At 36.7% G+C, this 25,250-nt stretch overlaps 2 protein-coding genes across 5 annotated transcripts in view; both read left to right on the forward strand.

The window, feature by feature from the left end:
• The window catches only part of LOC101744412 (G-protein coupled receptor moody), a 52,430-nt gene extending 49,017 nt beyond the window's left edge, over positions 1-3,413 (forward strand). Inside the window, exon 9 of one of the 3 annotated variants that reach the window (XM_062673732.1) lies at positions 834-3,413. In XM_062673732.1, coding sequence (XP_062529716.1) covers positions 834-961 — 128 coding nt within the window. In that variant the 3' untranslated portion in view covers positions 962-3,413. The remainder of the gene's footprint in view (positions 1-833) is intronic. The other 2 variants (XM_062673731.1, XM_038017249.2) reach the window with 2 other exon arrangements.
• Positions 3,414-5,942: 2,529 nt separating this feature from the next.
• On the forward strand, positions 5,943-23,563 carry LOC101737780 (zinc finger CCCH domain-containing protein 14). Of its 2 annotated transcripts, none has more exons than XM_004928378.5 (12): positions 5,943-6,176; positions 6,404-6,446; positions 7,084-7,251; positions 8,452-9,095; positions 9,755-9,987; positions 10,518-10,658; positions 17,510-17,648; positions 18,407-18,597; positions 19,136-19,276; positions 19,650-20,158; positions 21,342-21,515; positions 23,341-23,563. In XM_004928378.5, exons 1-12 carry the CDS (start codon positions 6,138-6,140, stop codon positions 23,541-23,543), a joined length of 2,625 nt encoding a protein of 874 aa, XP_004928435.1. In that variant the 5' UTR covers positions 5,943-6,137; the 3' UTR covers positions 23,544-23,563. The 2 variants fall into 2 exon arrangements, with proteins under 2 accessions (XP_004928435.1, XP_012547648.1); XM_012692194.4 differs by having other exon boundaries at positions 5,944-6,176; positions 8,455-9,095.
• Positions 23,564-25,250: the final 1,687 nt, after the last annotated feature.

Here is a 25,250-nt window from a genome sequence, read left to right on the forward strand (position 1 = left end):
CAGTAGCTTGTCCAGATTTTTTTAAACGGATAATAGTTTGCTTCGTTCGAAAATCTCGATATTGTTAACCGACATCCAATAATACTGTTTGCTTTTGTTTGAACTAAGGAGAGGCGCTTTTGAACTAATTAAGGAATGCATGGTTTACCATTAACTATTAAGATTTATGTAATAACTTAAGACTTTATAAGTTACTTCATCACCTTAGTTATTTATATTTAATTCTGTTAAACATGTCTTACCTCCAATTTGATGTTAAGAAATTAAAAAAAATAGAAAAATTTAATTCCCAGACGTACCGCACACGGTGTTTACAGTGCTGTTTTTCACAAAAAACAGCACTGTAAACATCCATTAATAACAAAATGGTCAAAGATATAAAAAAAGTCTTCTCACTAATTAAAATTGAAGCTTAGAAGTAATGAAGAAGTCGTCGTGGCCTAAAGGATAAGAAGTCCGGTGCATTCGAATGTGGCGATGCAACGCTGTTCGAATCCTGCAGGCGGGTATCATTTTTTCTAATGAAATACGTACTTAAAAAATGTTCTCGATTGAATTGCACGGTGAAGGAATAACATCGTGTAATAAAAATCAAACCCCCAAAATTATAATTTGCGTAATTACTGGTGACGTCTTGTTAGTTGATGGTTTGATGAGGTAGGTGGCGGCTTTTACGTTGTAGATGTCTATGGACCCCGGTAACCACTGTCCCAACATGTCCGTTTCCAACCACATCAGGTGGACCGTGATGTCGTCCATCCACCTAAGCCATAAAAAAAAAAGTCTATAAATTCCAATGCCTCCAACAATTAACTAGTCCCTAATTCGTTTAGAGAAATGGAACGAGCGTCACGGGTACAGCTTCAGCAACACACGAACGGCGCTCAGCCAAGTGTCACTGGGCGAGTCGAGAGCAGACCCTCGACCGGCCCCGGACACGTCCGTCCGTGGCTCAAGGTAGACGACGACTCACCCACCGGGACCAGGCCGCACGGCTCGCCACTGAACAAAAAAAGAGACGTCGGACCCAAGGTCACCAGATTCCAGATCGTGAACCACGACCCAAGGAAGGAGCAGACGAAAGTTTAGCAGCCTGTCGTTCGTTGTAGAACGTGCCAAAGATTTTACAACATTGACTTGTTTTGACCAAATACTCATTTAATATTTAATTTGTAATATGAAATCCATATACGATTTTTTTAAATTCTAGACTATATAAATGTTCCGTCCTGTAACGAACGACAAGGTATCTAAGATATTATACAAGTTAAATTAATTAAACAATAAGTGGAGAGTAATTTATAATGATAATTTATGTATAGTTAAACAGGTGCCCATCTTAATAATTTATAACATTTTCTTTTTAGTTTTAGTTGTGCGTAACTGTCTTCCGATAGTGTTTTAATTTTACTTTGAATAAGACAAAATGGTTGTACTCGCATCAGTTTAAGTTTATTTTTATAACATTCCATTCACAATTCACTCATAAATATTAAGTGGATTATCTATAGTCGGATTTTTTATTAGACGAAGTCAACTGACGTTTACTGTGTTGTCAGTTTTTGATGAAATAAAAATAGTGTTGTGACAAAGTGAACGTACGAAAAAACTCCTGAATTAATGAAATTGCCTCGATTGTCTAGTGAATAGTTGGTGTGCCGAATTGCCGATATCGGGTACGGGGTTCGTATTTTAGGCGTGCTTTGTACATACCAACGAGTTTTCGACGAAATATTATGTTCCTGTAGTATCTACCTGTACTGAATACCGAGTGTTTTAAACATTAAGAAAAACATTGCGAGGAAGCTTGTAAGACTGTCCTATTTCCAATACATCATATAGTTGAAATTATAGACGTATAAAATATAACAATTGAGTCGTCTATTATCAAAGGTGGCAATCTGTGCATTTGGACAAAAAATTTTTATTGATATGTCAATACAGATTTATTTGAATATAATCGTCTCCTTCAAAGAATACGGTTCAAAACCTGCATTAAATAAAGGTTAATAGTTAACCTGTTATTTATCTAAGACGTCGTTCCGAAGAGTTTTGTGACTGCCAATGGAATACAAAGTCAATAATTCGTTTTTCTGATTTACCAATCATTGTCCAAAAGTCAGATTGCCGCCTTTGATAATAGTCGACTCAATTATGGGTAGGTAATGAAAATAAAAAAACTGATACTACTAGTAACATATATTGGAGCACTTTAATACAATTTTATTGTAAAATATAAATAATATTCTTTTAGAGTTTGAAATTAATGATTAACTCTTCACACTCATTGTTCATTCATGTGATTGAACGAGAACTGAACGCATCACTATTACTTTAAATATAGCAACATTATTTCACAAAGTGACATTAGCTACTGTCAGCTGGCTTCGTCTAATTAAAAATCCGACTATATGCAATTCACGCATAATTCACGTAGTAGTGAACCTGCCAAAAAACGTTGACAAATGACATTTTGATTAACTTTAAATGTACGGTAGAGGTATATGTTGAATAAAAAACATTTATGTATGCTATATCTTGCTGGCAATTCTAATTTGTTTATTTCTGCCAGTGTCAAATCAGAATATTTTTTTAGATTTTTTGGCCTGGTAACGAGATCTTTAAGTCAAATTATCCTTTCTTATCAATTGCTGTTAAAATATGGAAAATAAAGTGAAATGAAATCAAAATAAGTTGATTATTTTGATATTTTAATAAATTTGGATGAAATTAAATGAAACGAGATGAGGTGGGATGAAATAAAATATAGTCTCAGTAAAATGATGATTTTTTTACTGATACTTTTTCAGTGAACTTTTTGGTAGAACCCGAGAATCTTCGTCCAGCGACTTTACACATTTAAACTTGAAAAAACAATAAATGACAAAAAAAAAAAACTTCGCTCCTCGCGTTGCCGCCAAAAAGTTCTCATAGAAAGATCAAAACTTATGTAGTTACCTAATTGAGGTTGTTTTTAATTATTCCATTTTTGAAAATTCATGGAGAGATGTTTACAAATTTTAAATCATAAACGTCTGAACAGCTAAATAAATTAACAGGATTACTTTTATTACATTCCATTTTATTATAAATAAATAAGTATGTACATTTTAAAAATAGTGTCTAATGAAATACATATTATTATAATTATTGTTTTTACCAAAGAAAATGTAGATAGTTGAGAAGTAAGATAAAATATGTATGATGTACGTGTTATTTAATATAACTTATGTCCACCAGTATTTTTTTGTAACATAATTTGATAGAGGTTAAATTAGTTCTGCCATAATAACTAAAACTTCAAATTCCAATACGTTTACGTGCTAACACAATTAATGATGCAATATAAAAAGATGTAATGAAATTTTTGCCTAGGTATTATATTGTATGAGAATTAAATTATTGCACACTGCTATTTTGTTTATATTTCCTAGCATAAGGTACGGAGCCATGGAGTGCAAATCTTGACACTCATAAGGTTAAAACAATTTTATCATTTCCTATCAGGACTATTGTGAACGTTTTGAATTTATTTTTTAGTAGTTGCGTTCATCAGTTAATATACATTTTTTTTAGATTAAATCATACGCCGTAGGCATAGGATGCATTAGTGAAAATGGTATTTAAGTCTAAGGACGAGACAACTAAGATTATACCCCAATTACTCTCTTCAGCCAATTTATACCCTAGACGAAGAAGGTCCAATATGTCGGAGTCATTTTGGGTAGCTCCGTGGCCTTCTGTCCTCGCATTAAGATCCATAATCGCACCGCGTTCATTTTAGACAGACTATACCCGACAAATCGCAAGCAGCTACGTCCTCTCCCCAGTAAAGACGAGACTCTATTACTTGCCTACTTATACGGACTGAATTTTTTTAGAGGTAGCAATCCTAGCTGCTATTGTCAAAAAGTTTAAAAAAGGGCTAACTGCAAAGTACTGAATATCAATAGAATTATGTACTACTTTATAAAACTATTTTTTTTAATGAATCATGTCTATAAAAATATCGGCGCTTGAAAGGCAAACGTGACTAAGCGACAATGCGTGATCTTTACAGTAGACTAATTTAAAGTTAAAATACATGAAAACAAAATTTATTTTAACGAATCTAGCTGTAGTAGAATCTAGCTGGTAGCTGTAGGATTGAAATGATTTTAATAGACCTACAAATATATTTTTTTTGCGCATCGGATATGGTTATTGCCTATCATTTATGTATAAAGCAGTTATTGTCGCTTAGTCACGTTTGCCTTTCAAGCGTCGATATGTACATCTTTAATTTGAAATAATGGCTTAATGAATTTTTATTTTATTTTATGTTCATAATGTATTCAATTTAAATTATAGCGTAAATTTGATACAAATAATCGAAATATAAATTTCGAATAATGCGAATTTCATGGATTTTCTTCAGTCATCCTATGTCAAATTGGAACTTAATATGTCGAAGCTGACTCTTACCCCGGTCACTCATATTCGCACGAATACGCAAACCCGCAAGTGTAGGACGACATTTGCAAATGATTATGCAAAGTTTTCGCTGCATTCGTGGTTTTCCAAGCTGTGTCGGTTTTTTAACAGACATCAAAGCGCGCGAACCGCGATCCTTCGCGTAGTCTCCCACACATTCGTGTAACCAGTTGCGCCCAGAATTGCGAAGGCAACGGACGTTTCGCTATTTTCATAGATCGTGACGTCTACTGTGTAGCGTACCTTCATCAAAAGAAATCCCATAAAAACAGCATGGCTATTGGCTGTTAATGATGTCTGGGAAAGAATTAAAAACTCTTTTTCTCTTCAATGTTCTATTGACGAATTAAAAAGGAGGAGAAATTCGTGAGACATTTGTAAACAAGTGTAGGAGGAAGCGCAAACGGGTTCGCAAATTGAGTACGGAACCCATTTGCACAGCCGCTAAGTTTGCGAACGAATGTTTGATGGCCCTTCACATGCGCGCAAACATTCGTACAATGTACGAATATTTGCGCGCATGTAAGTGGCCGGCATAAGGCTCGTGAGTGGAAGAGAAAGTGAAATATTCGCTTCACAGCTCCGATTTTTTATGACCCAAACTGCACGGACAAAATAATTCTACTATAGTGCCTACAGCAGTCTTATTTGCTATGACCCAACAACGCTTTATTCAGTTTTTATGTTTTAAAATATTTTAATTATTTTTATTTTTTTTGTAATAAGTATTAAAAAATAAGGAGTCGTCCGCAACATAGATCTTCTTTTTGATTTTAACATTTTTTTTATTTCCATTGGTAGAAGTAATCTGGTAAACTAAACATGTAAATGTGGCATAATAATATTGACTTGACAGCAACTTTTGCAAATTTTACGTCTAGAATGCAAAGAAAATAAATATTGGCATTTGGCATGGCAATGCATTTCATCGCCTGCACTCGGGTTGCATTGCATTTACTTCTTGTGAAAATAATTAATTAATGTTACTAAAGTTACGACAAAAACTGTCCATTGTCAGCTTTCAGGATTATTCGGTAAAATGACAGTACAAAAGTTTTTGTTTTGATTGTTGTTTTTAGATTCTTCTGGCTTAAACTTGTAAAAATGGAGGCTAATTTACCAGTAGCTCATAAAAGTGCATGTGGAAAAATGAAGCAATAGAAAAGGCTTGACGAGACTTTTTGCGTTCTTCTAAAAATTCATTTATATGGCAATAAATTACAATTGTTTGCTAATAAGAGATTTCGACTCATCGCTTCTCGAATCACCTCATCAAATTTAATTCCATAATCTATGATAGTTCAGATAAATAAATTTCATTTCATTGATCCTTGTTTTACTTTTCCTGGTCTTTTTATGGTCTTTATCTTACAAAAAATCTGCCGTTTAAGCCTCCGGCTGCCCCTACAAAAAAGGATCGAGCTTTATGAGATGATTCTTTCGTTTTCTCTGTCACCTTTGTCAGATTTCATATGTCAATGTCAAACCGAGACGAATGAAATGCAATGAAAAATCAATCAGATTTCGTAAAATGGGAAGAGTGTATTGAACGTATTAATTTGTGATTTCTGCTAGTTAAAAGTAATATTATACATATAGATTTTAAGAACATTTGTGTGTGTTTAAAAAAATATTTGCTTATTTTTGTGTACTGTATTAAAACAATGGACGTCGTAGGAAGTGAAATAGGCCAGAAAATGCGGGTAAATAAAGCCAATTTCAACATACTGCTACTGTTCTTATGATAAAATTTTCAGTTAATAATAAACTATTACTTTAACACATTGCAATTATGTTCCAGCAAATCTATTTTCCCATGAAACTCCCTTGCTATCACTATTGTTTGTGTTATTTTCGCCCTACATGCCGGCGTATATCCTAGGCATATACTGCTGCAAATTTATTGATTAGATTCTATTCTCGTTTTCAGTCTGCTATCAAGGCTAAGCTGACCGAACTGGGCTGTTATGTAGGTAAGTGCCTATTCAATTATAATTTTAATAGAAGTTTGTATTTTTTCACACACTCCACACAAAATTCTCCTCATGAACTTTAAAATTCTTAATTTTCAGAGCAATAGTTTGTCTAATGTATCTGCATGTGCTAATTTAGAAATATCACTAAAAACCGAAACCCTCATTCATATTTTAAGCCTTGCCCAAATGAAAGTTTGGTAGCCTTGTCTTGCTCAATTGAGGTTGCTTTGAGATTTTCTCAATTATAATAAATTTGGTATCCTAAAGTACGAAAAAAAATAATAGCTGAATGTAAATTAGAATTAGTGTTTTAAAAACAAAGATCATGTTCTTCAGAAATACTTGGGTAAACTCAACATACTTCAAGAGACTTGAAATTTGTTTTGTTGGTTAGAGAACTTACAGATCCTTCATGTGTGATTTAATGCTTCTGCTTTATCATTAAATTACGATTTGTAAATTTTATATGAATAAAATATTTTAATCCTTTTCATAACGTTCTGTAACAGATGTTGCAACTGTTAGTTCGATCCTTACTCAATATATTTTAGAAGGTTTTAATTTTACATAGACAGCATTCTCTGCAAGTTAATCTCAAATGACTCATATTGCTTCTTATTGTGTTCTATTCTAGATGATGAGCTACCCGACTATGTCATGGTGATGGTAGCAAACAAGCGCACTCGTGGGCAGATGGAAGAAGATCTTCAATTGTTCCTTGGAGACAATACTGAACTCTTTGTGAATTGGCTTCACCAAGTTCTCAAAAAGCTACAACAAGTTTCAGTCACTGCCCCAATAAGTATGTATTATGTTATAAAGTTAATATTGTATTGCTTTAATACCCTACTATCCAAAAGTTTTGTAGCAGCCAAGTAAAATCTAATAAAAGACAAAAATGTGGTAAATTTTTGTTTAATTTGATCTTAAATAAAAAACACATAAACAAAATAAGAATTTAGCACGCAAAATAAACATTCACTTATAATCCTCATCCAAGTGCCCACTTTTTTTCTTTTGGTATCATCTCACATATTCTGGGCATTCTATTAATGTTGTAATTTTCTTCTTCCAACTTCTTCCACTCACTCACTATTAATTGCCAGAAATGCTCTGATTTCAGGGTGGTCGATTTTTAGTCTTTTGTCAAGCTTATCCCAAATAAGTTAAATGGGAGAAAGGTTAGGTAATTGAGATGGCCATTGCATGATTATTAAAATCTTTCATCATCTTACTTATGTTTAAAAAATTCTGACAAAATTTAGATGAATGCTTAGGATCATTATCTTGTTGAATTCAGAACCAATGTGATTCAGTCCACTAGGCTTCTTTATTTAGGTTTCTGGTTATCCTCAAAAGACATTCAGACTCATTGTTGCCAAACCAACCCCAAATAATAACATTTCCACCTCTGTGATTGATAATAGGCACTGTACATACTTCTAAAGCCCTCTCTTCTGTTCATCAGCATTCCCCAATTGGAATAGATCAATACATATTGACCATTTTTTATCTAGTATATTTTTCTTATATTGATTTGTTAGTTAACTGCAACATATCCTCTTAGTCCTGCAGAAGGTAGACGTCTTTTCACGGTTGTTATTAAAATGGTTATTGCTCGCATTTCATACACAGCACTGGTTATTAGTGGTGTAGTTAAGCATCAAATTGTTGTGGATTTGGGCCTTTTCCCAGTCTATTGTTTTCTAGCAAATGTGTAGTGGACACATTTACAAGAAAATCAATAAATTGCATAAAAGAAAGCAGCCAACAAATGAAGTCATAAAAGCATTATTGAGATTTTCAACAAATTTCTTAAATTTGAATTATTCATCCTTAAATTAAATATTTTTTCATACAATTTGACTATATGGTGGCAATGTTTTTATTGTAAAAAAGGTGTGCTTCCAAACTTTTAGACGGTAGTGTATATAATTTGTTATACTGCTAAATAAAAAGTAAAGTATTGATAAGTATTAATTATATGGTTTTTACTTTAAAGCAGTTGAAAGAGAGAAGAGCAAAGAAAGATCCGTGTCCAAAGACCGCAAGCCGAAAGAAAAGAAAGCAAAAGAAAAATCGAAAAAGAGTGACTCAAAAAAATCCAAAAAGAAAGTTAAAGAAAAAGAAATTCATAAGAAAGAAATCAAGAAAGCTCACAAGAAAAAGAAAAGCAAACATCACGATATAATAAGACCAAATATACCTCCATTGCTGATGAACATGGAAAAGAATTCAGAGCCATCAATAACTGATGTCTTTGCTGGCCAGATACTAAAAAACCACGGTGTATTAATAGAACCACAAAGCCAGGATGAAAAAAATGAAACTAAGTCTACAGTTAAAGAAAGCAAAAAGCCAGTCGTACCTGTAATTGATTTAGCAACAATTTCATCTGAACAAAATCTTTCTTCTACATCTGAATCTACTAAGATTGTGGAAGAAGTGGTTGAAAAATCAACGGAATCGTCTGCGAATAGAGATGAACAAATTAAAGAAATCAATGAGATTGAAGTCAAAATACAGGGACTAAAGCAAAAATTAGTGGAACAGTTGGATTCTATGTCAGATGATGATGAAGACTTTTTAAATATAAGGACGGAAGCTGATGAGCTAATGAATGATTTTGCCGATGAAGTCTTTCAGGTAAATTTCGGTATTTTAAGAGATTTTAGCCTAATCTGACTTACCTTATATTAGAGGGTATCAACCTAGGTCTTGATAAGTCCAGGGCAGTGGTCAGCAACCTTGTCACCTAACAGAGCCAAACATAGATTTTTGACTTTTTTTATTGCATAGATGGATGGACGCGCTCACGGCCCACCTTGCGTTAAGTGGTTACTGGAGCCCATAGACATCTACAACATAAATGCTGCCATCCACCTTGAAACATTCTCATAAGTTCTAAGGTCTCATTATAATTACAATGACTGCCCCATCCTTCAAACCGAAAGGCATTTAGCTTCACAGCAGAAATAGACAGATTGGTGATACCTACCCGTGCGGACTCGCAAGAGGTCCTACCACCAGTAATAATACTCAATTGAAATTTATTCAAAGCCTTTTTGTATAACAAATATATTTATAGCACTACATTTAAAAACCATACCGCAGAATAAATGAAAATACTTTAATTCTTATATATTATTAACCTTCTAAATGGAGTATTGGTCAGATGTTTGAGTAAAATTCGTTGTTTTAGTTCAGTTAAAATTATAATCGCAATTTCACGACTTATATAAGTTTTCAATAAAAATATCAACTTGATATGTTAAACGTATTTAACTACTGTTAATATATTTCAGGAAGTCTCACAGTCCATCCCAAAGACTCCACCGCTGCAAAAGAAACTTACATCACCACGGAAAATGGTTGAACCTGTTCCCCCTACTCCAAATCGCAGTGCAGAAACTGTTGAATTGTTACCCCAATTTGAACTAAAGCTACCCAAGAGGCCTGCAAGAGATCGAATTAGTAGAGATATAACCAGAAAGGTCGAATCTAAAGAGACAGAGAAAAAACAGAAGAGTCCGGAAAGGTAAACATTTTTTTTAATGAGATTACAAATCTGTTATTTAGTAATAGTAAAATGCAACTAGTATTTTAGTTACTGAAATTAATATAAAAGATAAATAAAGTAAACCTAACATATCATAATGTTAATGTGAGTATTCGAAAAATATAGTCAAAAAATTAAACAAGGGAAAACAAGAACTCAGTAACTATATAAACTATTTTGCATAGAAATTAAAATGCTGGTTCAGTTTGCACATTGTGAAAGAAAAAACAATGTATTTACAAACAAAATTTGACACTTGATTTTATCCAGAGTGAAAATTAATCTCTCAATCCATAAATGCACACTTGTATTGTTTGTTTACTTGATCGTTTTAAAAACAAGCGTTGTTTAACCCATTAATTTAAAATTTTCTCAATTGTTTTTGGTATTTCATGGAAATTTGATAGTGCCATGATAGGATTACTAGCAGTTTTAACAAATAGGTCTAAATTTTATAATACTCTCATCACAGCTTAGCTATGTGAACATTCATCATCATTCATTCTTAGGTTCACACCAGAACCGGAACCACCTCAAAAACCAACAAAGATTACATACAACGATCAGCCTGCATCCCAAAAAAGGAAGTCAGACTCCGATGAAGCAGGTCAACGTAATACTGAAAGTAGTTCTAAAAAGATCACTTCCAGGTATGTACCTAAAAATTTCTATACATTTCGATAGATTGTGCTCTCACATATACTTAGGTGCATGTAGGCCAAAAAAGTAAACTTATTATTTTAATACTATTATCATTAATGTGAGGATAATTCATACTTTTTTATACATATAACTAGCAAACCCGGCGAACTCCGTTTCGCCACCAGATGGCTTCATTTTATGTAACATTTCGTTTGGTGATTAAAAGATGAAGATTTTTTTTTTTGTTTTATATTTGAAAAGGAAAATTTTTATTTCATTTCACAACAGTAATGAATTCATTTCGATTACAAAAATGAAGTGTTATTTAGTTGAACTTCTCTAAGTAAATGAAAGTGAATCCAAAGTAAATACTGAATCGAAGCGTTATACGTGTCCGCAAATTATCCGTTTCATTGAAGTGCTCTTTGGTAAACCACATTTTTTGTTTTTTGGTCTGACGTTAACACAAACAAAGCCGATGGCTTCCCAACTCGTGAACACGCAACGTATAACTGCCCATGTGAAAAACAATGATTTTCTAAATTTATCCCGCAAACACTAAGCGATTGGCCTTGCGACTTGTTAGTTGTCATTGCGAACGCAAGGCGAACTGGAAATTGCAGTCGTTTGAAGTCAAACGGAAGATCAGTAGGAATCATTGGTATTCGAGGAATACATACATTTTCACCTGCGTACTTTCCGTTAATAATGGTTGCCTCAATCAAATTCGGCATAAGTCTTTTTACCGAAAGTCGAGTACCGTTGCAAAGTCGCGGTGGATTCAAATTACGCAATATCATAATACCTGTACCAACTTTGAGTTGCAAGTTATGTGGTGGAAATCCTGGCAACTCCAGAGAGTTCAAAAACTCCGTTGGATAATTTACTACATCATCGGGATTTGTTATGGAATCAACGGATTTGTATGTCACCAAATCGCCAGCAATTTTTGATTGAATGGTGAAATTCAGTGCGTGTACATCATTATTCTTTGCGGCAAGAATTGCTCGTTGACTTAACCAAGCATAATTCTGATAATTCTCACTAATGTTTGGGAAAACATTTTCAATAAGAGCTAATTGAGAGTCTACAAATCGGCAAAAGTCGTTGGTAAGAGTAATTAATCCAGATGTCGCATCAACTGGGACTTTTCCATTTCCAACAGCTAACAATTGTTTGGAAAATGGTGCAGCACTTTGATCATTTTGAAGTTGAACTCTCATATTAGTGGCTAGCGATAATGTTTTTACGTTATTCCATAAAGGTGATGCCTTCAGGCAAGCATTCAATTCATCTGCAGGCGTTCCACGGGGAATTACTGGCAACGTCTGCCTGAAATCGCCTGCCAACAATATCATCAAGCCACCAAAGATGTTGTTATTTCGCCGAAGATCCTTCAGTGTGAAGTTAAGTGCTTCAAGTGATTTCTTATGTGCCATTGTGCACTCATCCCAAACAATGAGCTTGCATTGCATCAACAATTTTCCCATTGCACTGGATCGGGAAATATTGCATGTTGGAGTATCAATTGTGTTTAAATTGAGTGGCAACTTAAGCGCAGAATGTGCAGTACGACCGCCGTCTAGAAGAGTCGCCGCAATTCCAGATGATGCTAACGCCAAAGCTATGTCACATCTTGATCGAATAGTGGCCAAAATCAATGAAATGACAAATGTTTTCCCTGTTCCTCCAGGTGCGTCCAGGAAGAATAGACCACCAGTATTATTGTCCACCGCTTGCATTAATGTTTCGTATACTTGTTTTTGCTGTTCATTCAGTAACGGCACATTATTTCGCACGAATTCCTGCAATGTATCAACATTGTATTGCAGCTCTCGATTTAATTCTTGGTTGAATGCATCGTGCATCGATCGATTTGGCGCAATCATTCCTACTTCAATCAGTAACTTGTTTGCAATAGTCAAGCATTGATCCTCAATCAGAATCAATCCTTCATTGTAGATTTCATCGGTTATTTGGATGTCAGGATTATTCGTTTGAATGCGCAAGCGATGCAAGATATCTTCACATATGTCGTCTTTGAATTTGTTCCATAACTGAATTGGTTGTGAAGGAAAACATGTGGTGATGATAATTGCGAACAGCGTTCGTATTTGGTACGCATTTGATGAAACAACTGAATCCGCAAGTGTTAAATCCCAATGAGAATCGTTCTCCAGCAAACCCAATAGTTGACATGCTTCTCGATATGTTTGGCATTGGTGGCCATTCACAGTTTTCAAATGCGCAAATGATTTTGGTCCACGTACATTTACCAGCAGCAGTCGCAAATAAAAACATTCGTCATTTCTAGGATGAACAGTATACATGCGACCTAGTGCATCAGTGGAAAACACCTGTGGCCAATCTGGAACTGGGGTTCCTTGTTTGCGACGTTGGAATTTCTTTGTTGATTGATTCCAAGTGTAATACTTGGGCATTTCAACGTACATCAGCGTCGCTGCGAATGGATCTGCTTCACACATTGCAAAGAAGCTAGTCAATGTTGTCGATGGTGGTCTTTCAGCTCGTTGTGCCGCATTAGCCTCAGTGAAGTAAACTCTTTGGCCATTTTCCAAATGCACTGCTAAATGTACAACTGTGGGATATCTTTCATGAATTTGAAATGACAATAATCGCCACAGTGCTTCATTAGTACTAACGTATCTGCCCATTTGGAAGTTACTGATTTCATCATTGGCATTTTCCGACGCAATACCAAACACAGCCATGTCGCTGCCTTTTGTGACGTACTTGCACAAATATTTGATTGATTTGGCCGAATGACAACTCTCAACGTTTGCATGTGTTTCGAAAATTCTTGATAGCAGCGGGCAATATGGTACAATGAATTCATTTCCGATCTCAATCTCTTGATTTTGAACTTTAACTTAGATAGTTCGACCATTATTTTCTTTTGAACGCCGACGATAAACTGGATATCCATCGTTCCCTGTGACTGTTTCAGCAACTAACGGTCGCGGATATCGTTTTGTGCACTTTCCATCAGCCATGCAAGGCGATAATGGATTTAATGCACCGCACGGTCCATGCACCATCTGTGTTGTCACAATGTCGTGTAGATGGGGATCAGTGACTGGATCAGGAATTTCAGCTGATATGATGTCATCCACTTCATTTGAATGTAATTTGTTCAGCAACCAAATTAGGATATGAGCATGCGGTAGTCCACGCTTCTGCCATTCCACAGAGTACATATAACAACGTGTGTCACCAAAAACTCGATACTTAGTAAGCACATCCATCATAACCTTGAGTTTTTGCTGAAATACTCTGGCGATTATGTCATGGCGATCTTGCGGTTTTTGGCCCGGTTCTAACTCACGTTCAATTTCCGTCCACTTCGGATTGCATGTGAACGTAATAAATAAATCCGGAGTTCCATAATTTCGCACGTACGTCATAGCGTCTTGAGCGTATTCGTGCATGTGGCGTGGGCTTCCGATATAAGATGATGGGAGAATCGTCAGACGTCCAATATTTTGAACATCACCATCTGAATGAATAGCATCACGCAAGTGTATATAGTCCTCAGATCGTAGCTTTGCCTGATTGAATCGGATGAACGCTAAACGTTCGGTCTCGACTTTGACATACATGTCGACAGCGAATTGCTGGAATAGCCGACGGCACTTCAGAATGACATTCTCCTCATGTGTACGAATCATCATACGATACGCATAGTAATTCATTGCGCTTAGATTTTTATTCGTTGATACGCCTGAAAATGCAAAATTAAATGAATTGTTAATGGAAACCAATAATAGCAATAATAGCAATAATTTGTGTGTGAATATTGTACCTGTAATTGGATCGACCATCTTCAACGTGATGTCGTATCCGTCTTGTCCTTGCCAATAAATGATTGGATATTGTAACGCATCGTACAAACGATGTGTCTCGTTTACACGATGCATGATATTGCTTCTTCGCTGAACGACAATGTCTCGCGATTTAGTTGGATCGCCAACAATAATAGCAGCAACATCATTAACGGTGGGTGCATTGAATCTTCGCACATGTTCCCCTGTTGGGGTACAATCCGCTCTTATGACAAATTTGTGCGTATCCGATGGCATTCGTTCCAATGCTGTTTTGAACATATTAACCACAGCATTATTAGCGTGAAAAAATGCTTGCAACTGTTCAATAATTCGTCTCTTTAACTGTTGTGTTCCCTGTATATTGCACCGCACATTCAGCTGATCCACCATCGACGAAATGAAATATATTTGCAGAAATTGATGCGGTTCATTTCGTGTTGGCACCATTGAACCATGCAAATGATATATTTGTCCTTGTATCTGTAATTGCAAACAATCATTTGTTGAAGAATACGGTGTAACTTCTGATCGTGTGATGGTGTAGTGTGTGGTGTATATGTAGTTGTTATGTGTTGCAATTCATTGTGTTGGTGTGAGTGATTGGTTATGTGTGTTGTATCTTTTACCTTGCAAGTCGGCATGAAGCCGCCTTCTCGAATGATATTAGCTCCAAAGGAAGTCATGCGAAAGCAGTTATTGTATTCAAGGATGTGTTGAAGAAAATGGTTGGAATCGGGATCAGTTCCATCGAACAATGGTTTCAGTGGCTGTGGTGGTGTAAGTAATGGATCTAGTTTGACTTTTCCACTTGCGCAGCACAATCCAGCCGTTTCTCTTTTGAACTTTAACGCATTGCAATATCGGCATATAGTCGTCATTGGTCCAATATCTAAATTTTCATCATCACTGTAGTTCGCAGTGGGATCATATTGGAATGCCAAGCGATTGTATGATGCCAATGATCTTCGTGTGCTCACGCGTTGTCTCAATCGGGCATTTTCTCTTATTATATTTTGTCTTTCTTCGCTTAAGTTCTGTGAATACACTTGTTGCTGGCTTGCATGTCTTGTGCGGCGGCCAATGTTCGCACGTCGTCCTCTAGGCATTTTGGACTATGGACAGAGTGGTGAATTTAACCTCAAATGCACGATCCACATAATTTACACAGTTCAACTTACGACCTTAAAAACAAATGCCTGCTGTTGAAATTGAATAAAAATTTGCACAATACACGTGATTGATTTGATGGTTTCCAATTGAAATGTTAGGAAACGAATAACTTATTTTTTTTACTTTTTTTCACAATTTCACAGTGAACACAATACCGGTTTGTCATATGAAATTAACTGGGGGCTTATTCCGCCCCGACTTTAGAAAACGTCACTTTGCTGGATGTCATTTTGATAACTTACAAAACGTTTAGAAACGTTTTGAAATAAGTAGCGTTTTACAACATTTTAATTTGTTACTTTATATTCTTTTTAACATAAATCAAACTAAACATATAAAATAGATTATACTGATAATAAACTCAAAGCTAAGAACCCAGGAAAAATAATCATAAAGCTAAATTTCTGATCGATTAAATTCTTATTTTAAATCTAATTACTAAACGAATGGTGTTTGTATCATTAAGTGATTTTTTATGCTTTAAGGACAATTCAATTGATTAGTAGTACACAATAGACAGTTGTCAAATAAACGTGTTGCCGCTGCCGTTAGGAAAAAAAGATTTTCCCGCTTTTCTGTTGAATTTTTTCCTGAATTTTCTTTGCTATAAACCTCACGGAGCCCGAGACCTTTCCAACGAATGCAAAACTGTGGAAATCGGTTCGTGCGTTCTGGAGTAATAGCGTCAGGAAGGAAAACCCGACTTATTTTTATATAGTAGATATATAGAAAGTATTGTAAAATTTGAAAAAAAAATATTTAATTATTGAAACATCTTTTTCCATGTTGAGCTTTTGAAATATCCGGAATCTTTCTTTATATTTTAAATGTCCTTTATAAAAAAATATAAAGCAGTCGTCCTAGAATAACACCTTCGTATATGACTAATAAATAATGTACAAAACCGCTTAAATAATTATAATTCTAAACTGCAAGTTAGTTGTGCACATGTCACTTCGAAATTGAAATACAATTACACTGTTGGAAGTTTCCGTCCAAAAGATGATTTGATACAAATGTCACACACAAATTGTGTTTACGAATCGCTGCTGAAATATTAACGCAGTAACTCTAGATACAGTAGATTGAGAAGAATAGGGACTAGAGGTAGAATAGGGACAAATCTGGAATGTTACAATACTTTTGTTGAGTTGTTAGATTTAACTTTGTTGAACTGAAAATTACTTTTATTTAGTGTTTAAGAATATTAAATAGTTAAAATATTAAATAGTTCATTAAAGACATTAAAAAGTGAATTACCTAAAGTTACTGGGTAACCACCTAACATCTAAATAGTGCCAGCCCCATCGAATAACTATTGTCTCCCTAAGCGACCCGATTCACCCCATGCTTGGGTGAATAGGGACAAGTGAGTTTTTGTCACTTATGATTGTTCTTTAATATACGATATCTGAATGCATTATGAATGAAAATTTAAACTACCGGATCCATTATGATCTCCGTTTTATTACTATAACTACAAAAAAGAACGATAAAATCAATGTCGAACTTAAAAAGTGTCCGGTCACCGTTCTCGTCGAACCCGTCGCTTGGGACGAAGGGCTCGAAGAGTAAATTAACCCACAGATACATCCCACTGAATTTCTCGCCGGATCTTCTCAGTGGGTCGCGTTTCCGATCCGGTGGTAGATTCTGCGAAGCACGGCTCTTGCTAGGGTTCGTGTTAGCAACGTTGTCAGGCTTGAGCCCGGTGAGCTCACCTACTAGTTAAGGTTACGCTGAAATAGCCTCTCAAGGCTATCAGCTTAGGTAGAAAAAAAAAAAGCGTCCCGATTTTACGGTACTGATTCTTGAGTTTTTAATGTGTGTATAATTTTAAACAGAATATCGGTGTTGGAGAATCGTCCTGTCCGTTCGTCGTGCACAAGCGTAGTGCGGGTGCGCCCGCGGCCGCGTGTCGCCGCCACTGCCTCCAGCCTGCTCATGAAAGCCGTAGCTGATGCTCATAAGAGCTTATTAAATGTGAGTATCGACGTCAACATAAATCAATGATCACTTTTTATATTGAACATGATTATAGGGTATTTTTTCATTTATTATAGTAGTATGCGGGTAGTTATAACAAATTTGTTTCATGCGTTTAACGATGGTCAGTGTGCTTAGTGAGAGTTTCTTAACGTTCCCGATAGCGTGAAAGTTAAGCCAATTTTCTAGCCAGCAGTTGGAACAGCGCCCCTAACGACAGACGTACGCAAACGATCCCATTTCATACAAATATGAACTTTTACGCTATCGAGAACGCACTCTCACTAAGCACACTGAGCAGATCTGTCTCAAATCGTTATGGATATATTTAAGGTGTCAGCAAGATGTCAATCACATGCGGCATGAGCTCGGAAATGAGCTCCCCTCCACGGTCTTTCCCGAGCGTTATGACATGTCCCTCTTCAAACGAGGCTTGTGGAGAGTATTAAGCGGTAGGCAGCGGATTGGCTCTGCCCCAGGCATTGCTGAAGTCCACGGGCGACGGTAACCACTCACCATCAGGTGGGCCGTATGCTCGTCTGCCTACAAAAGCAATAAATAATAATAATAATTACGTACTTAACATCGTATGCTTACATACATAAATCAAGTTCAACATATAAATGAATTTACACAATAAACGTATAAAGGTAATCCTGCGTAATGTTAATATTAGGGCGCCTAATGAGCGCGCAGCTACATCGTACACAAACTTCTGCCTCACCGCTACCATCAATTTGATTGTTATATTTCAGATTCCCCCTAAAATAGAAGCGGATTCACAGAAAGTGAAACGGGCCCTAGTACTGCCCATGCGTCGGATGGACGCGCAGAACATTGTCATCCAAGTGCCGGCGGGCGGTCCCGCTGCCGATGCTGACGATGCTGACAGGAACGCTGACGTCATAAGCCTCGAAATGGACAGCAATGATGATGAGAGCTCCAGGTGACACGATCACGTTTAAAAATAACCTTTATAGACTACATGTGAGGCCGTCAGCATAAATGTGGCTTAACCCACAATTTTTTATTTTTTTTTATTGCAATAAAAAAACACGTGTGGCACTCGGAGACTGCCGCGGTAAAGCTATTGCATAGCATTTTTTATCAACTTATGCAATTATAATTAGACAATAATAATTGAATATTAAAATAATAATAAAATAAGACCACGCTAATTTATAAACATTAACGAAAGCAAAACATTAACTGTCCCTTTCACACTCAAAAGCTAGACCGCGCGAGAGAGAGATGGGCAGACTTTTCATGACTCGCATACTGCGTTGTCACGCCGTGCTCTTATTCACAAACACTACACAAGCGCAACGTGTGAATGTGTTGAACGCGAGCTACATCGTAGGCGGAGTGGGGGTGTTAGATTTTATTTTCGTTACAGAATTTCTTGATTCGGTCGCCGCGCTCAAAGCCCGCGATAAAAGCTTATCCAATAGCTTAAAAAACAACGAAAACGTTTTGTTTAACAGAGCGCCGAGTGACGTTGACAAAGAAGAGTATGTACCGGCTTCGATAACGAAGAAAATAAAAAACACCGAATACGTACCTTCGAGGCGATTCGAAGGAAGGATCTCCACGAAAAAAAACGACACGCTTATCATTGAAACAATGTAAGTTGCATAATAATTCATCACTACATCGTATAAAACAAAGTCGCTTTCTCTGTCCCTATATCCCTGTGTATGCTTAAATCTTTAAAACTACGCAACGGATTTTGATGCGGTTTTTTTTAATAGATAGAGTGATTGAAGAGGAAGGTTTATATGTATAATAACATCCATTAAATAGTGGAGAAATCAATAATAAAATACAGTTTCCGAAGCGAAGCGAGGGCGGGTCGCTGGTTTTCAATAAACTATTATATATTTGCCGAGTTTACATCTATGATCAACCTAGAAGCACAGTTGATAAGACTAGAAGTATCATAACGGAATCATTTTTAAAGCCACACTTTTTCTCAATGCATTTTTTTTTTCGTTACAGAAATATTCACAATCCAACCGTAGACAAAGACAAAAGTACGCAGTTCATAGTCACTATGGACGGTTACCATCCGAACTCGTTTTTGAAAAAGAAACTTCTCGACGAGGGCATCTTGAACGATGAAGAAGCCAATAAAACGAAAGAATCCAAAGAACCTCCAGTGGAAGCTAACGTTACTAAAGAAGAAAAATCAGACGAAATTGAACTTGAACCCGCTGAAAATACAGACGAAGATACGCCAGTAAAACGTCTCAGTGCTACAAAAGATGACGCGACAGAAGCCAAGATAAAAACCGAAGAAGTACTCGCTAAAAGGATAACCACGGAAATGCTAAAAGATCTGTCGCCTCCTGTTAGGAAAAGAAAGGCCTCTCCTATTGTATTCGACGTGTCGAAGAAAGAGAAAGTCGTCGAAAAAGAAGAGAGACAGAGAACGGAAAGTGCCAGTAGTGACAGTCATATCGTGGTCACCACTAATAACACACATAAATACGATGCAGTTCCACCACGTAAGTAAATATTGAGGGCTGAAAGGCTATATGGTTTAAGCGACGTTTCGGTTAATACGCAACAATTATCTTTATAATTTAAACTAACTGTACCCGTCCGCTTCGCTGGGCATTTAAAATTAACATTATTATTTCTCACCCCCACAAAGATTTCAGAAGATTCTCATCATTAACGCTCCCGCAACTGGTGTAGGGAGTCCAAAACTCAGATAAATATTAGCCTAGCCATTAAGCACATGTATTTTCTACATGGATACCAAGTTTCAAGTCAATCGGATGCATAGTTCAGTAGTTATAACGGAACATCCGTAAAAACCACTGTATATTTATATATTAGCATAGATATATATCAGAGGAAGTGTGAAAGTAACCCTGGTAATTAACAAATTAAAGACAGGACGGTTAGCGTGGTATGGACATGTGATGGGTAGAGAGAAGATGCATGTGACTAGGAGATATATAGAAATGGTAGTGCAAGGTAGAGGGGGAAGAGATCGACCGAAGAAGACATGGATGGAGTGTGTGAATGACGATATGAGAGAGAGAGAGGAGTGAGTGTTGAGCTGACGGCTGATAGAAGAGAATGGAATAGAAAATTTTGGCTGTGCCGACCCCACCTAGTGGGATATGGTGGAGACCAAGAACTAAAAATTATAATTTAAAGCCGTTTTTTTAATTGCTTATGTGGGTGAAAGGCTCACGGCCTACCCGGTGCTTAGTGGTTACCGGAACCCAGACATCTACAACGTAAATGCCGCCACAGGCATCGATTTCCGGGCGTAGCTGGAATACCAACGAATAGGTAGGGAAAAAATCGGACCGTGACCGGGGTATATTGGCCTTCAATCAGTTCTTCGTGGTTTACTAGTGAGGATAACTAATCGATCGACCGACGACTAAATCGCAAAAAAATAGTTTCTCAATTCGGAACGTACGTAAGTACAGTACCCGGCAATAAATATTGCACATCGATATTTAGAAAGAGACAGTCGTCTCATTTTGTTTTTGTTGTAGGGCGTTACCTGTATGCGACGAAACTCTAACGATCCGGTATCTTGTCAATTAGGTAACGTGCGACAGGTATAAATCGCTCTACGAAGCAAAAATTAACCGTCTCTTTCCCACGGCCGATGTGCAATATTTATCGCCGGGTACTGTATTTAATTTATTTGTCTTTCTACAGTGTCCCAAGCGGAACGCAAGCCGATATGGTGCAAGGCGTTCCCGATGTGTAGATACGGCTCGACGTGCGCCTTCATACACCCGCGCTGCAAGTTCGCCGCGAGCTGCACGCGACGGAACTGCGTTTACTCGCACCTGCCGGGCGCGCCCTTGCCACTGACAACGCCATCTGTCGGTGAGTGCCTCCATATTATCACTAATCATACCAACACTTACTGATACCTATTTCTACCATAGCGAAAGTAAATAACGGTATACGACATGTATTACTCAAAAAAACAAAACAAAACAAACAAACAAAATAGTATAATAACTGTAGATTAATTCGTAAGAAAGTCATGAAGTCAAATGTGCAAAAGCAATAAGATGATACGTCCATTTTCAATGCAAAAGTTCAAAATGGTTCATTTGACCCGTTATGGTCTGTTTAGTGTTATACTAAAACTAGCGATCCGCTCCGGCTCCGCTCAGGTCGCTAACAAAAATTTCAACGATATTTGACGTTGTTTTATTTTTTTAAATAAAAGAACACTTATTGCGGCATAACTATAATAGGTAGACATCTGCTGTCGCAACACTTTTTGTAAATAATAATGTGCTCTACAAAGTCGTAGTACATTATTTTATTCTATCATCAATAGTTTTCGCAGGGCACGCGATGTAAAGAATATTTTAGGTACACCTTGTGTTACATTATTGGAGTTTTAGTAAGGATCCTTAATTTTTTTTAAAAAGGTTATAGCTTATGTCACTCTGGAATAGTGTAGCTTCTAAACAGTGAAAGAATTTTTCAAATCGGTTCAGTAGTTTCGGGGCCTATTCAATACAAACAAACAAACAAAAATTTTCTCTTTATAATATTAGTATAGATGTTAGTTACGTATTGACGTTTTAACTAATGTGCGCGCGGAACTAGTTGGCCGCGCCTTAGGTATGTGAGTGGTGAGACGGAGAGTCGGGGGCGCTTGCTGTCATGAGATTGCAATAGCGATATGAGTCCGCCTATAAAAAGACAATCGACGGAAATAATATAATATATGATGGACGAAATCAATACTTACTTACAAAAGGAGTCTGAATCAAGTTCAGAGAGTTCAGAATCAAGTGATTCAGAGGATATGTCAGAGTAATTTCATATAAGTATAATATATTAATTAAATAATTTCATATATCATTTAAATCATGAATTGTTTTTTATTAATTCTTTTCAGTAATTGAACAATTATTGTTCACGATATCTCGAGATTGGTCATCACTGTCTAATCTCATGTGCGTTACGAGCAGTAGGCAACCCGCCCCCTCACCCCTGTCGCCACCTAAGGCGCGGCCAACTAGTTCCGCGCGCACTATAATCTAGCGATCATTATGTTTTTGAGAATATCACGTCGTTAGAGATACACAATTAAATGGACAAGGGTACTTTATACCCATTATTCCTGAAGGATTTATATATTTTGTACATTAATTCCAAACAAAAGGCGTGTAAAAGTTTTTAATATTGATATGTTGCAATTTATTGGTGGGGGGGGGGGGGGGTGATATGTGAACATTCACGGCTCGTGCGCTTTCGTTTGACGAAGCGAAGTTTATCGGAAGACGCGTTTTTCATTTAATCTTTAAATTTGTGTGCCTAAGAGTTTTGTTTTAAAAATAAATAATAACAATTCAATTACGGTTTTTGCTATTATTAAGTTTATTTCAAATAGTCCCTAAAAAGGTGGAGTTTCTTTTAAAGCTTGCTACGTATACCATTAAGGTTTTATTGACACTTATACTTCATCCCTTATTTTTGTTTCAATAGGCTCCAGTAGCCGCCCTACACCGCAATAAAAAATGTAAATATATATACCTAACTATTTTACCGAAATTCAAACCAAGATATACTTTGTGATTATATTTCGATATTATGATTACAATATTATGATAAAAAAAAATCGAACTATATTTTATCACCCTGTATAAGGTTCGATCGTTTTAATAACCTTTATATGTTCCAACAGCGTCCCACGTGATCCCGGTCGCGAACTACAAGTCGATATCGTCTGTGGCCGTCCCGGGCATGTGCAAGTTCTACCCGGGCTGCGTGAATCCAATGTGCCACTTCTACCACCCAAAGCCCTGCCGCTTCGGGAAAAACTGCACAAACAAACTTGAATGTAATTTTTATCATAGTGATGTACCTAAATGGAAGTATTGTGTATAAATAAAAATGTGTTAATAAGATATGTTGGTGTTTTTATTTTTAGATATTTTTTTTTCTTTATTTGATGTGTGGACGAGCTCACAGCCCACCTGGTGTTAGGTTACTGGAGCCCATAGACATCTACAACGTAAATGCCGCCACCCAACCTTGAGATAGAAGTTCTAAAGTCTCAGTATAGTGACAACGGCTGCCCCATCCTTCAAACTGAAACGAATTACTCGTTCACGGCTGAAATAGGCAGGGTGGTGGTACCTACCCGTGCGGACTTACAGGAGGTCCTACCACCAGTATAATTACGCAAATTATAATATAATTTTACGGATTTAATTTTTATTACACGATGTTATTCCTTCACCGTGAAAGTCAATCGTGAACATTTGTAGAATACGTATTTTATTAGAAAAATTGGTATCGGCTTGGGATTCGAACACCGGTGCATCGCTCAACACGAATGCACCGGACGTCTTATCCTTAAGGCCACGACGATTTTAGACCTTAGAACTTATATCCCAAGGTGGGTGGCGCATTTACGTTGTAGATGTCTATGGGCTCCAGTAACCACTTAACACCAGGTGGGCTGTGAGCTCGCCCACACATCCATATCCCCATGCAATAAAAAAAAACTTACTTAACGCCAGGTGGGCTGTGAGCTCGTCCATACATCCATATCCCTATGCAATAAAAAAAAACTTACTAGGATCACTCTTTGGGCTATAAACTGCCGGTAGAATCATCTGAAAAATCATCCAAATGCGATCAGAAATATTTGCGAGTTTAATGACAAACAAACTTTGATATTATTATAATTATTTTTATTGCTTACGTGACTTGACGAGCTTATGGATCATTTGATGATTAATGGTTACTGGAGCCCATAGACACCAACAACGTGAATTCTAAGGCTGTTTTTACGATACAACGGCTGCCCCACCCTTCAAACCAGAACACATGACAGCTTCACGGCAAAAATAGATACGACGAATATAATAATATCTCCCCATGTCAGTTCTACGATTCATTCTATCGCCAGTAAAACAATTTACAATTTTGTCACAAATAAAAAATACACGAAGCTATCCCACTATCGATGACATCTTTTGTGAGCGCCAGGATTCAGATAGACGTATTTACTTAGAAAAATTGTGATTGAAACTGGCATTATTATCACATCCCTCGATATTAAATCACAAGCCGTCTGTATACCACGTATGCTTCAATTGCTATTAATGCTAACCTTATATTAGAATTAAAAGTAATCATGCATCAAATATAGTTACACGTAGAATTTCTATGATGATTGAAAATTATCACAGTTGACCTGTTCAAATCACCCGAATCGAATATCCATAAACTACAAATTACAACATTTTTAATATCTAAACTTTCGTTATATCATGCAATTGCTCTTAGACGCCTTACACTTCGATAAAGTGGCACGACACGAGAACCCTCTCATTGTGGCCGCCGATAACTACATTCCCGATCCTGCGGACAAAATGGAAAGCAGTCGACGCCGCCCAAAACATGTCATTTCCCGTCCTCCCGATCCACTAACGGTGCTTTTAGGTACCTCAAACACTGGTCTTCGTTCTCGTCGAACCCGTCGCTTGCGACGAAGGGCTCGACGAGTAAACTAACCCACAGACACAGCCTACTGAGTTTCTCGCCGGATCTTCTCAGTGGGTCGCGTTTCCGATCCGGTAGTAG

The sequence above is a fragment of the Bombyx mori genome, chromosome 18 (genome assembly GCF_030269925.1).
Source record: "Bombyx mori chromosome 18, ASM3026992v2".
In the NCBI taxonomy this organism is placed as follows: Eukaryota; Metazoa; Arthropoda; class Insecta; order Lepidoptera; family Bombycidae; genus Bombyx; species Bombyx mori.